The following is a 14,832-nucleotide window of genomic DNA, read 5'->3' as shown; positions in this document are numbered from 1 at the left end:
GGGAAAAAATATATAGTACTGTGCCCCAATCTATCAACACTGAAATGTTTATTAATCATATATAGTGAAAAAGGCCAAAGTAAACACTGGCATTAAAGCAATTGATTAAGATTATTCAAAACATAGTTGAAGCTGGGTGTCTGTAGTCCCAGTTACTCAGGAATTTGAGGCAGGAAGATACTCTGAACCCAGGAATTCAAGGCCAGCCTAGGCAACAAGGCAAGAACCCATCTCTAATTTAAAAAGCAACAACTAAAAAACTCCAGATGCACAGAGTTCTCTGACACACTAAACAGTTAAGCATATTCAGGTTAAATACAGAAGAAACTGGACGGGCGCAGTGGCTCACGCCTGTAATCCCAGCACTTTGGGAGGCTGAGGCAGGCAGATCACGAGGTCAGGAGATCGAGACCATCCTGGCTAACATGGTGAAACCCCATCTCTACTAAAAATACAAAAAATTAGCCGGGCGTGGCAGCGGGCACCTGTAGTCCCAGCTACTCTGGAGGCTGAGGCAGAAGAATGGTGTGAACCCGGGAGGTGGAGCTTGCAGTGAGCCGAGATCGTGCCACTGCACTCTAGCCTGGGTGACAGAGTGAGATTCTGTCTCAAAAAAAAAAAAGAAATAAAAAATAAATAAATAAAAATAAATACAGAAGAAACTAAACATGTGTATGACAATTAAAAATTTAGGAAAAAATAAAGAGGTCAGGCACAGTGGCTCACACCCATAATCCCATCACTCTGGAAGGCTGAGGAAGGAGGATTGCTGGAGCCCAGGAGTTTGACATCAGCCTGGGCAACATAAGGAGATCCCATGCCTAAAAAATTAAAACATTAGCCTGTGGTCCCAGCTGCTTGGAAGGCTGAGGTGGGAGGATCGCTTCAGCCCGGGAGGTTAAGGCTGCCGTGAGCCGTGACTGTCTCACTGCACTCTAGCCTGGGTGACAGAATGAGACCCTGCCTCAAAAAAAAAAAGTAAGGGGTTGGGGGGGGGGCGGGCAGGTTGGTAATCCCAACACTTTGGGAGGCCGAGGTGGGTGAATCACCTGAGATCAGGAGTTCAAGACAAGCCTGGGCAACATGGCGAAACTTCGTCTCTACCAAAAATACAACAAAATTAGCCAGGCATGGTGGCACGTGCTACTCGGAAGGTGGAGGTTGCAGTGAGCCGAGATCTCACACTGCACTCAAACCTGGGTGCCAGAGTGAGACCCCCGTCTCAAAAAAAAAAAAAAAAAAAAAAAAGTAAAAAAGGAAAAAAAAAAAGCCAATCTCTAAGGATCCTATAAGGCCTAAAACTACTAAAAAACTGTTAGATTCCTATACTGATATTACATTCAAAAGATGCCCACCAGAGTGCTCTTACTGTGGGAAATTAAAGGAACATGGCATGTGTGCAAAAGAAATCCATTTGGTTTCCAGAAATATGATGACTCCCACTAATTTTTTTTTTTTTTTTTGGAGACGGAGTCTTGCTCTGTCGCCCAGGCTGGAGTGCAGTGGTGCTATCTCAGCTAACGGCAAGCTCTGCCTCCTGTGTTCACGCCATTCTCCTGCCTCAGCCTCCTGAGTAGCTGGCACTACAGGCACCCGCCACAGCGCCCGGCTAATTTCTTTTTGTATTTTTAGTAGAGACAGGGTTTTACCGTGTTAGGCAGGATGGTCTCGATCTCCTGACCTCGTGACTCACCCGCCTCGGCCTCCCAAAGTGCTGGGATTACAGGCGTCAGCCACCGCGCCCGGCCAATTTTTTTTTTTTTTTTTTTTTTGACAGTGTCTCACTGTCACCTAGGCTGGAGTACAGTGGTGTAATCACCGCTGACTTGCAGCCTCGATTTCCCAGGCTCAGGCGATCCTCCCACCTCAATCTACCAAGTAGCTGAGAGTGACTACAGGCATGTGCTACCATGACTGGCTAATTTTTGTGGGTTTTTTTGTTTTTTTGCAGAGACGGGGTCTTACTATATTGCCAAGGTTCATCTCGAACTCCTGGGCTCAAGCGATCCTCCTGCCTTGGCCTCCCAAAGTTCTGGGACTACAGGTGTGAGCCACTGCACCCAGCCTGATCTTTTTGCTTTTTAAACCAAGAGGGTCTAAGAAGTAACTAGACCCTCGGGGAATACCCTGTATGTACAACTATTTTTATAAGGACTTCAAGTAACTCAGCTTCGGGCTTATGCAAAACTGTTACTTCACAGTTCATTCCAAACTAAGGGGCTATTTTAGTGAAACTAAAGTGTAGTTAAAACCTTCATGCCTAGGATCAAATGAGATCAAGTACACGAAAGCAGTAATGCTGCCCACCGTGCTCAACCCATATGTACACATACATACAGATTTACCCAACAATTAACCCACTTTCATTTCTCCACTTGTTATGGAATTATACTGAGTATATCACGTCATTTCAGTTCTGAAGATGAAATCACTTTCAGAATTTGAACTTGGGAAATGCAGAGTTATCCATAAGCTCTTTAGCTTCTCTTTAGTAATAATTCCAAATCACAAGGAAAAGTAAGGGGGATAGTTTACCACAAAACACATGTCCGAGAAAGAGGCCATCCTATGTCACTGCCATCAAATATTTATAACTACCTTTATGCACAGCGTACTCTACCACACTAGCTAGACAACCAGCGCTTTAAAGAAATGGACATTATAGCCAGGGGTGGTGGTGGATGCCTGCAATCCCAGCTACTTGGGAGGCTGAGACATGAGAATCCCTTGAATCCGGGAGGTGAAGGTTGCAGTGAGCCAAGATCGTGACACTGCACTCCAGCCTGGGCAACACAGCAAGACCCTGTCTCAAATTAAAAAAAGAAAAGAAAAGAAACGGCCGAGAAAACAACCCCAAACTGTGCCACCTTAAAAGCAGCCACTTGGCTGGGCGCGGTGGCTCACACCTGTAATCCCAGCACTTTGGGAGGCCGAGGCAGGCGGATCACGAGGTCAGGAGATCAAGACCATCCTGGCTAATATGGTGAAACCCTGTCTCTACTAAAAACACAAAAAATTAGCTGGGCGTGGTGGTGGGCGCCTGTAGTCCCAGCTACTCGGGAGGGTGAGGCAGGAGAATGGCGTAAACTCGGGAGGCGGAGCTTGCCATGAGCCGAGATCATGCCACTGCACACCAGCCTGGGCGACAGAGCGAGACTCCATCTCAAAAAAAAAAACAAAAAAAAAAAACAACAACAAAAAACAAAACAGCCACTTGCACACTTGTAAATGCTCACTTAATTGTAAATTGACTTCCATCAGTCAAGCCCCTCAGACTTTCTCCCCTAACTGGCTGACTCCATACATACCACTTCAGCAAGCAAAGCCGTACACTACCAACTTCTCTGGATGTGGAAAAGTGGACCAGCAATTTGTTAAGATAAAATGCAGATCATGTAAAAATATGTCGGTTTTCTAAATTCCTCTAATTCCACACACTATGAGAAAAAGTAAATTTACTTTTGTGGTTAATGTATCTTTACCTAAATATCTAATTTCAAATCGTATTCTGAATTCTGCAAATTCATCAATAACTAAAACCCCCATCCTTTACTCATTGGTATTAACAAAAAAAAATGCCCCGCCCCCCCGCCTTTTGAGACAGAGTCTCGCTCTGTCACCCAGGCTGGAGTGTAGTGGTGCAATCTCGGCTCACTGTTAACCTCTGCCTCCTGGGTTCAAGCGATTCTCCTGCCTCAGCCTCCCGAGTAGCTGGGATTACGCGCTCCCGCCATCACGCCTGGCTAATTTTTATATTTTTAGTAGAGACGGGGTTTCACTATGATGGCCAGCTGGTCTTGAACTCCAGACTTCAAGTGATCCGCCGGCCTCAGCCTCCCAAAGTGCTGGGATTACAGGCGTGAGCCACCGCGCCCGGCCAAAACCATGACTTTTAGTTCCAACATGATCAGTATGTAATCTCTTGAGCTACCAAAATACATGGAAATTATCTTTTGATAACCATTAATTACTAAAGTATTCATGTTTCATTTAAACATAGTTTCTGCTAAACTCAAACTACTATGAATTCTACAAGGCACCCTGGATGCAGGACAGCGCCTGTTAGCACCTTCCTATTAGATTTTGACAGCTCCTAGATCCCTTTGCTCAGGCCTCTTTCAATCACAGATCCACCCAGCTGTAGTTGTCTCATCTTGAGGCTTTCACCAGATACAAACTAGCTTTTTCAGTCCAGCCTTTTCATTTGTTTCATTCATTCCTCCGAATTTTAACGATCTTTTAATACGCAAAGGTCACCATATTTTGAGTCTCCATTCAGTTCTGAGAATTTATGAAGCTTTAAAGTACTTATAGGGAAGAGACTCCACCGCTTATATGGAGTACTAAACGTAATCATCACAGGCATTAGATTAACTACGGTGGCAGGATTATTCTCAGTCTATTTAGTATCTCAGCAATTTAGCTAGGTAGCATATGAATATACTAATAGGATACTGACCTAAAAAACCAGCATTGAATAATTGCCTTTTAAGTAAAAACAGATTTTACACAGGCAGATAAGATCCTTGTGCTCTAGATGGTTTTCAGGCCTTCGTTAAAAGTAGTATTAAAACAGTAAAACAAAACTCAAAAAAACCCGCTTTCTATTATCGTTCTTTTCATGGGGAAAATAGATAGATACCTTTCTACAAAGTAAAAACCATAGAGGCTTAAAATTAAACTACCCGACTATATTTACCGGCAAATGTCCACAGTTGAGTAAACTAACCCGACCTATTCAGAAGAGCTAAATACTTGAGGGGGGGAAAAAAAAAGCTTTCCCAAAACGTAAGTGACTAAGAATTATTCGCTAACATTCACAGGCCCTTTCCACTAGGTACCGCAGGAAGGCGAAAGGGCCAGGAATTCGCTGGCAACGGCGGTGACAGGCTCCGACTGACGCTCGGAGCCCGCACACGCGAGCCCTACGTGCAGCCCCAAGTCCCGCCCCGCAGCAAACGACGACTTGGGCGAGCGTGACCGCCGGGGCAGGGTCCAGCCCGGCGCTGGGTGGGCGGGGAGCAAGGAGGCCGGAGGCGCCCACGAGTGCCAAGCCCCCTCCTTCTGGAAGGTGCCACCGGGGAGCAGTTGGGAGTCCGGGGAAGTTGGGGGCGGGCGGGGCAAGCGCCCGCGGCGCCCTCCAGCGGCCGATGGGGTAACGGCAGCGCCGGGCGCGGGCGGGGGCGGGGGCGCGCGTCCCTGAGGCAGCAATCCCTGGCCCGCGAGGCCGCGGCGCAGCCCCGCCAACGACCTCCCGCGTCCCGCCCGGCCCGGGGGCGCGCAGCTGCCGCCACAACGGGCCGGCGGGCGCGCCCGTTGATGCGGGCGCGGGGAGCGAGGGCGTCGGGGAGCGAGCGCGCCGGCCCCTCCCCCGGCCGTCTCCGCCCCGCGCGGCGCTTCCCCCTCTCGGAGAAACTACGCCATTGCGGCCTAGCCGGGCGGCGCCGGCCCCTCCCCCACGCGGCCTGCCGCCATCTTCGCGGCCCGCCGCCCGCCGCCGCCGCCGCGCCCCCGCCGCCGCACGGCCCGCCATCTTTTGGGGCCGCCATACTTGCCCTGGCGAAGAAGATGGCGGCGCCCATCACACACATAAAACATGGCTTCCCTTCAAAACAAAAACATCCCGGGGCCGGGGCGCGCGGCCGGCGCTCACCTGAGGACCACATGGTGACCGAGAACTCGCCCTCCAGGGTCTTGATCTGCACCTGCTTCTGCTCCCACTTCTTGTTGCCCGGGTCGGCGCCGCCGCCGCCCGCCGCGCCGGCCCCGCCGCTGAGGTAACTCTTCTTGCCGCTCTTCTTGCCGCCGCCCTTCTTGACGCGGCCGCCTCCCGACGACGACGAGCCGCCGCCGCCGCTCTTGCCGGCCGCCGCCACGGTGACCAGCGTTTGTTCAATGTAGTCGTCGTCGCCGCCGGCCGGCGCGGGCACCGGGATGAGAATCTGATCCTCGAAGCCGTCCTCGGCGCGCAGCCCGTCCGAGTCGTCGCCGCCCACCACCTCCTCGCGCGTCTGCACCAGGATCACCTCCTGGTGGTGGTGCACCTGGGTCGGGTCGTCGGTGACCAGCGGCTGCAGAGCGATCATGGGCGGGTGGTGGTGGTGGTGATGGTGGTGGTGGTGGTGGCCGGCGTGCCCGTGGCCGCCCCCGCCGCCGTGGTCGCCACCGCCGCCGTCCTCGTCGTCGTCGTCGTCCTCCTCCTCCTCGCCCACCACTGTGGTCTCGATGGTCTCCACAGGGATGGTCTCCACCTCGATCTCGTGCAGCTCCACGATCTCGGCCGGCATCTCCGAGCCGTCCGTGGCGATGTAGAGGGTGTCGCCCGAGGCCATGGCTGAGGGCTCCGCCGCCACGGCCGCGGCGGCCTCGGCTCCTCGGCTGCGGGCGGGCGGGCGAGGAGGCGGCCGGCCGTGGGGAAGGAAGGCAGAGGGAGGAAGGCGGCGAGCGGGCGGGGGGAGAGGGGGCGGGCGGCGGGGGAAGGGGCGGGCGCCGCGCCGGCGGCGGGGCTTCCCCGCCTCCCTCGCCTCGGTGCGCCCGCGCCCGCGCTCGCTCGGCCGCTGCTCGTCTCGGCTCCCCGCCTCGCCTCGCCTCGCCTCGCCGCAACCGCCCGCCCTGGCCGCGCCTCCTCCCGCCCTCCGGGCCGGCGCTCCGCTTCCCCCTTCCTCCTGCGCCTCCGCCTCCTTCCACACAAATACCAACTCCTCAACCCGAGCCCAGATCTCGCCGCCGCCGCCACACTCTGCTCGGGCCCGGCCTCGCGAGACTTCCGCGCTGGCCTCAGCCCGCCCCGCCTCGCTGCCACTCGCCCGTTCGCCCTCTCGATTCTCCTCTCGGCCAATCGATCTGTCCGCTGGCCTCCGCGGCCCCGCCCACTCGCCGGGCTCCTCCCGGATTGGGGCCGATGGGACCGGGGGCGGGGCGGCTCGCACGCGCCCTGGCTGGCCCGCGGCGCGTGACGTCAGCGCGCCGCCGCCGCCGCCGCCGCCACCGCCACCGCCACCGCCTCCCGCTGCCCGGTGTCGCGCGGCTGCCGCCCTTCGCGGTGCAACAGCCACAAAACCCGCCGCTTCGGGCCGGGGCCGCACTCGGGAATGGGGCGTCGCCGCTGCAGCCGCTGCCTTGGGAGCCGGTGAGCGGTCCGCGCGGCCCCGGGCACCACGGGGGCGGGAGCCTGAGGAGAAGGGAGGGAGGGGCCGGCCGGGCGCGGGGTTGAGGCGGGTGGGCGGCCCGGGGGCCGCGCGGGGAGCGGCTGGCGCGTGCGGGGCGGCCCTGTCGCCCCAATAAAGTCTGCTTTGACGAGAAACGCCTGTGCTTCCTTTTTCGCGTCGGGCGGTGTTTGTTCTTGTCGCCTGGCTTCGGGCGAGCGATGGCCGCGGGGTGAGTGTGGAGGACCGAACGGACAAAATCGGGCGACGCGGGCAGCGTCCGGTATCTCGCCGCGAGCGCCCGGCGGGGTGCGGGGCCGAGCGCGGGGTCGGTGCGAGCTCGGCGGAAGCGCCCGCGGAGCCCCAGGGCCACCGTTGGGAGGATGTCCGTTATTCTTTAGTGACCCGCGGAAACCTGAGACGCAGCCGTTGGGTGCCTGTTTCCCCGTAGATCTTAGAACTACAGGGTCCTGGTGGCTTTCTAAAATTTTCTCCTGAGCTTCCCCTTCTTTGCTCTCCAGTCAGCCATTGTTTCCCTTGCCCACCATTTCCCCCTATTTGTCACTTTCATAGGTGCTCCTTCTTACGCCCACCAGGTTTTGCATTTGTCTCATTTAAAATTCCAAATTTTTTCAGCCGTGTCCTCCATTGTACCTGCAACAGAGCCTAGATTTTTTTTTTGTGGCACGGATTAGCGACAAGTTAAACCTTCCTGAATGAGTTATAGTGCAGCGAAGTGTTTCTGCTCTTATCTGTCCTTTTGGTCGACCTGACAGTTTGCCTTAAAGCAAAACAAAGATTTCCTGATTTTTAAGGAAACTATGACAAATTGAAGAGTTGGAAAGGTGTGTCTTTGTTGTACTCGTTTGGCCGATTTAACGCCTCTGTGAATTTGTTCAACTTAAATATTATCAACATTTACTGTTTTGTAATAGTGTTCATGCAGTTGAGGCCCATGATTTTCTGAACTGTACGCAATACATTAATCTTAGGCTCAACTTGTTAAAACAAGTAGACTATACATTCTCATTAAAAGGCAACTTTATAAATCCTAGTCCCTTCTTATTGCTAAATCGCATTGGACTTGACTTTTGAGAATATTAGTGTAAGGAGTGACAAATTAGATCGTTTTCTCTTTGAATCTGAGCTTTGAAACCTGAATAATTCCCCTTGGAGTACTGCACCCACTCAGTTTGGAAAAGTCAAATCTGTTGAATTAAGTCATTTCTGGCTTTATAGCTTATAAACTCTGCATAAATATTTCATGAATGAAAACCAGTTGTGGGAGAACTTTTACATGTCTTAATGCTTTTTAAATTTCACTTTCCCCACTCTCTAGTAATTGATGGGGAAATGGCACTGCAAGTAGTTGATACTTCCCCATAAACACCAATTGTGAGAGCAAGAGAAATGAGGGAATTACCCATTAAGCATTCTGGTTTCTGAGCTGTAGATCTGTAGGTGTTCACATTCAAGTGGAGAAAGCCCAAAAGGATTGAAAGCTTTGAGGAAAGGTAGTAGGTCAGAAAGCACTAAGATGCTCCTGAAGGCCATCCTAGTACCTGCTCCAGAAAATAGCTTTTTAAACTTGCCCCATAGGAGGTGACCTGTTAGGCCTTAAGTTTTCTCTAGTGGGAGATATTCTTGTTTTCTACTGTTTAACGGTGGAGTATCTTATGACTAGACATGCAAAGATAATGTGTCGTGTGGCTCTCGCTTGCTTGCACTTGCTAAAGGTAAAAATTATTTTAAAAGGACAGGTCAAATTGCAGTTTCAGAATCATGGGATTCTAAAAGTGAGGATAGGCTGGGCGTGGTGGCTCACACCCGTAATCCCAGCACTTTGGGAGGCTGAGGTAGGTGGATCACCTGAGGTCAGGAGTTCCAGACTAGCCTGGCCAACATGGTGAAACCCCGTCTCTACTGAAAATACAAAAATAAGCTGGGCGTGGTGGTGCACACCTGTAGACCCAGCTACTTAGGAGACTGAGGCAGGAGAGTTAACGGAAACCAGGAGGCGGAGGTTGCAACGAGCCGAGATCGTGCCACTGCACTCCAGGCTGGGTGACAGAGTGAGACTCTGTCTCTAAAAAATAGTAATAAAAGTGAGGATAAATTTAACTGCTGTGGGGTTTTTTTGTTTTTGTTTTTCTGAGGCAGGGTCTAGCTTTGTCTCCCAGGCTAGAGTGCAGTGGCACAATCATAGCTTACTGCAGCCTTGAACTTCTGGATTCAAGCAGTCCTCCCATCTCAGCCTCCCAAAGAGCTAAGGACTACAGGTGCCCCACCACATGCCCAGCTAATTAAAAAAATTTTTTTTTGGATATGAGGTTTTAAGGGCTCTGTTGCCCAGTCTGGTCTCCTGCCTTGGCCTCCCAAAGTGCTGGAGTGCACCTAGCCTCCCTACTTTTATTCTGTTCTGTTTGTACAAAATGCATTGGGATTCCCTCTGAACTCCTAGAGTCCTTTTATTTTGGCAATAATTGATTATTGTCTCTCAACCCTATCTGAGCAAAGGCCATGGCTTTGTCAGCTCAGTGCCTTGTGCATGAAGTGATGCCTTGTACGTGAAGCTTGCCTTTTTTTTTTTTTTTTTTGAGATGGAGCCTCGCTCTGTCACCCAGACTGGAGTGCGGTGGCGCAATCTTGGCTCATTGCAACCTCCGCCTCCCGGGTTCAAGCGATTCTCCTGCCTCAGTCTCCCGAGTAGCTGGGACCATAGGCCCGCACCACCACACCTGGCTAATTTTTGTATTTTTATTAGAGATGGGGTCTTGCCATGGGTGGCCAGGCTGGTCTTGAACTCCTGACCTCAAATGATCCACCCACCTCGGCCTCCCAAAATGCTGGGATTACAGGAGTGAGCCACCGTGCCTGGCGATCACTTGCTTTTTGATTCATGCAAAAACGTGAAGTTTAAAGTACCATGACAGAGGGGAATTCTGTGTGATATTGCTTGACCATTACTTAGTCACTACAACCTCCATCTTCTGGGCTCAAGCGATTCTCACTGTGGTGAGCCGAGATCATGCCATTGCACTCCAGCCTGGGGAACAAGAGCAAAACTCCATCTCAAAAAAAAAAAAATTGAACATCAGCAACTATAGAAGAAATAATATTAGATACATCACAACAGTTGTGCAGAGCTTTCTAGAATCTCCAAGAAATCAGAGCTCACTAATGGCTGAGGAGATGCAGTGACAAATATTCTACAAGTAATATTCCTTTGACTACCTTCTCAGCACAGCAGCAGGACAAAGATGTGGACTGTCAGCTGACAACTCCTTTGCCATCTCCTCACCTCCCTCATTTCCCATTCATTCATTTTCTGAAACTTTCATTAAATACTCAAACTTGGGTACAAGGAAGGAGGGTGAGGGGTGAGAGTAAGCAGAAGAATAAAGGCTATTAAGAGATGCTGATACCTCTCCTTCCTTGCCTAGTCCAGACAGTGTGTTCTCCTTTATTGATTACAGGGAGGCTATTAAATCTGATTCAGCTATATCTCTAACAGATTGGGATTGATTCAAGTCATGAACTCATGCTAAATAATTTTCCTTATCAGAACTAATTTGGCTGCCTCATGAAATTGCTTTGTGGTTCTAATGTTTAGTTCTTTTGCAGTTCCTTCAAGTAGGAAGGAAATAGGTGCTCTGCATCAGTTACAGTATTGAGACTGTTAGAGCCAGATGGGGCATCTAGTCCAGATTTCATTTTGCAGACAAGGAAACTACCTAGGAGATGTGCTCAAGGTCACATGGCGGTGTGGTAAAAAGGTAGTGATTGAGGTGAAAAGCGAGAGTTTGACTTTCCTGCCTTTTGTGAGACTGCAAAACCTATGTAAGTTTCAGTAGTGTGATCCTGTTCCAATTCACATCCACGCCCAGTTTTCAATGAAATGTTTACAAAAATCAGAATGAAAATTTTTGTGCATGCATCCAAATTAGTTACCCCTAGTTTGGATCCAAGTTAAATGAAAAACTAGGTATGTACATGTTCTTAACTGTCTAAACTATAGATACCTTCTTGGTTGTGGAGTCTTTGAAACCTGAGCTATTAAAGGGATACTTTTCCCACCAAATCAATGCATATATTAGATTTGGAGTTTAAATTATGGTGAAATACCCTGTGTTTGTTTGTTTGTTTTTTTTAGACAGGGTCTCACTGTGTCACCCATGCTGGAATGCAGTGGTGTGATCTCTGCTTGCTGCAACCTCTGTCTTCTGGGCTCAAGTGATTCTCCCGACTCAGCCTCCTGAGTAGCTAGGATTATAGGTGCATACCACCATGCCCTGATAATTTTTTTATTTTTAGTAGAGACGGGGTTTCACCATGTTGCCCAGGCTGGTCTCAAACTCCTAAGCTCAAGCAATCCACCTGCCTTGGCCTCCCAAAGTGCTGGGATTACAGGCATGAGCCATTGTACCCGACCCCTAACTATATACTATATATGTTTATATGGGGTTTTTTTGTTGTTGTTTTTTTGAGATGAAGTCTCACTCTGCCACCCAGGCTGGAGTACAGTGGCGCAATCTTGGTTCACTGCAACCTCCGCCTCCCGGGTTCAAGCAATTCTCCTGCCTCAGCCTCCCAAATAGCTGGGATTACAGGCACGCACCACCACGCCCTGCTATTTCGTTTTTATTTTTAGTAGAGACAGGCTTTCATCATGTTGGCCAGGCTGGTCTTGAACTCCTGATATCAAGTGATCCACTGGCCTTGGCCTCCCAAAGTGCTGGGATTACAGGCACCATCCACCGCACCCAGCCTCCTAACTATATGTTAATAGGTGAAATCTCACATGTATAAAGCTGGCACCCTTTATGTAGTATTTTATGTCCTTTTATAAGACCTTAATTAAATTCTTTTTCTTAGGCCAAGTGGTTTATTACAATGATTGAACCTGATTATTGCCCATAAATATAAAGAAAGTTGAAATCTTTAGTAATAGATTAGCCTCTGTTTTTCTCTGCTTTGCTAGTATAACGTCCCTCCAAAGAAGAAGCTAAATCACCTTAATTGTACTGAAGTTGCTCCTACTGCCCACCCATCCCAACGAATATGGAATGCACAATTAAACAGAATGGAATTTTTTTTTTTTTTTTGAGACAGGGTCTCACTCATTGCCCAGGCTGGAGTGCAGTAGCAGGATCTCAGTTCACTGTAGCGTCAACCTCCCCAGCTCAAGAGATCCTCCCTCCTCAGCCCCCCAAGTAGCTTGGACTACAGGCATGCATCATCACGCCCAGCTATTTTTTGTAGAGACAGGGTTTTGCCAAGTTGCCCAGGCTGGTCTTGAACTCCTGAGCTCAAGGGATCTGCTCGTATTAGCCTCCTAGAGTGCTGGGATTACAGGCGTGAGCCTGGCCAGAAATTCTTTAATCCATGGTAACGTCCTTTTTTTTTTTTTTTTTCTTTCTGAGACAGAGTTTTGCTCTGTCGCCCAGGCTAGAGTGCAGTGGCGCGATCTCAGCTCACAGCAAGCTCCACCTCCCGGGTTCACGCCATTCTCCTGCCTCAGCCTCCCGAGTAGCTGGGACTACAGGAGCCCGCCACTGCACTTGGCTAATTTTTTGTATTTTTAGCAGAGACGGGGTTTCACCGTGTTAGCCAGGGTGGTCTCGATCTCCTGACCTCATGATCCACCCGCCTCGGCCTCCCAAAGTGCTGGAATTACAAGCGTGAGCCACCACGCCCGGCCAATCCACGATAACTTTCATAGCCACACTGGTTTTCACAGAAGCACATTTATTGCAGTGTGGAAAATACAGGAAGTCGATTCAGGTATTTGTGTGTGTGAGGCAGGTGAGCGTGGTGGAGTGGGAAGAGCTTATGTGATTTGGGAGTTAACTTGTCCTCTCTGTGAAACTGGGCGATAACCTTTCTGATAGGAATTTTTTTCTGTTTGTCAGAAAGGAGTGACGCCCCACAGGGAGTTAGGTGAGACCAGCTGTTCAGTCACCATTTACCTTGCACTTGCAGTGCAAGGCCCAAAGGATAGATATAGCTGTGAACAAGAACAAGACAAGCAAGCCTGGCTTCACAGAGTCTACAGGCCAGAGGGACTTCAGCTGTGAACAGATAGTTCACAAATACATATCTAAAAAATTTCTTTTTCTTTTGAGACGGAGTCTCTCTCTGTCGCCTAGGCTGGAGTGCTGTGGCACAATCTCAGCTCACTGCAACCTCTGCCTCCCGGGTTCAAGCGATTCTCCTGCCTCAGCCTGCTGAGTAGCTGGAACTACAGTCATACGCCACCACACCCAGCTAATTTTTTTGTATTTTTAGTAGAGATGGGGTTTCACCATGTTGGCCAGGCCGGTCTGGAACTCCTGACCTCAAGTGATCAACCTGCCTCGGCCTCCCAAAGTGCTAGGATTACAGGCATGAGCCACCGCGCCCAGCCCATACCTAATATTCATTTATAGAAGTCCTACAAAGAAGTGAGAGTTTGGGGACAGAGAATCTAGCCTAGCCTCGCAAGGTAAAGGCCTTCATGAGAAAGGGACATTTCAACTGTGACTTGAAAGTTGAACACAACAAGAAGTGCCCATCCCAGTGTTTGGCTTTTTTTTTTAGTGTTAATATCTGTGTGAAACAGGAGTAGATAAAATAAATCAGGTGATAGATCTGTAAATATTTTGAATAAACTCAGAGCGCTCAGTATAAAAGGGCTGTATTTAGCCTTGGAAAATCAACAAATTAGTTCATTGAAACTGCTGCTGAGGATGGCTGTTGATTAACATTAGGCACTTGATTAACATTAGGTCCTACTTTTTAATTTTTACTTGTTTTTTATAAGCCATTTCTTCCAAGTTCCCATTGAACTTGGGGGTTGATAGTGGAAATTGTTTTGGAGTTCTGGGCCTTGGAATGTAGACCAGCTGCCAAGGGAATTAGAAAGGTTCTTAGCTGCAAAACTGGTAAATGGGAAGAACAGAACGTGGAGTCATACAAATTTGGGTTCAGGTCCTGGTTCTGCCATTTATCACCTGTGTAACTATCAGAAAAACTTGTAACTAATCAACTTGTCATTTTTTCAGCTGTAAAACAGGAATAAGCCGGGTGCAGTGGCTCACACCTGTAATCCCAGCTCTTTGGGAGGCCAAGGTGGGTGGATCACTTGAGGCCAGAAGATTGAGACAAGTCTGGCCAACATGGCGAAACCCCGTCTCTACTAAAAATACAAAAAAATTAGCTGGGCGTGGTGACACATGCCTGTAGTCCCAGCTACTTGGGAGGCTGAGGCAGGAGAATCGCTCATACCCGAGAGATAGAGGTTGTGGTGAGCCAAAATCACGCCCCTGCATTCCAGCCTGGGCGACAGAATGAGACCCTGTCTCAAAAATAAATAAATAAAACGAATAAAAATATCAGTCTTCAGGAGTTATAGAAATCTGTAAGGGTAAGTAAAATACTTGAATCAGGTGTGCAAATTAAAGAAGAGGGCACAGTGTTTGTACTCTCCAGGACTGGTTCTGTTTCCTTCTTACCCTTGTTCATAGGTGAACTGGCCTGCCCACTCACATCTTAGCATCTGTGTTTGTTCTTTGCATTTAGGCACTGCTGACTTCAGGACTAATGCTTATAGACAGGACCCAGTGTTCACTTAGTTTCTTAGGGTAGATGAGGACACATTGCTAGCCAGACCTTTTTTTTTTCTTCTTCTTCTTCTTCTTTTTTTTTT

General features: G+C 49.7%; 1 protein-coding gene across 1 annotated transcript in view; it reads right to left on the bottom strand.

The window, feature by feature from the left end:
* The window catches only part of YY1 (YY1 transcription factor), a 43,525-nt gene extending 36,972 nt beyond the window's left edge, over window positions 1–6,553 (bottom strand). The window contains exon 1 of the mRNA XM_034938130.3: window positions 5,654–6,553. Coding sequence (XP_034794021.1) covers window positions 5,654–6,332 — 679 coding nt within the window. The 5' untranslated portion in view covers window positions 6,333–6,553. The remainder of the gene's footprint in view (window positions 1–5,653) is intronic.
* Between the last annotated feature and the right edge of the window lie 8,279 nt (window positions 6,554–14,832).

The sequence above is a fragment of the Pan paniscus genome, chromosome 15, assembly GCF_029289425.2.
Source record: "Pan paniscus chromosome 15, NHGRI_mPanPan1-v2.0_pri, whole genome shotgun sequence".
In the NCBI taxonomy this organism is placed as follows: Eukaryota; Metazoa; Chordata; class Mammalia; order Primates; family Hominidae; genus Pan; species Pan paniscus.
The sequence above is the reverse complement of the archived record's forward strand: the minus strand, read 5'-3'. Positions and strand labels throughout refer to the sequence as shown.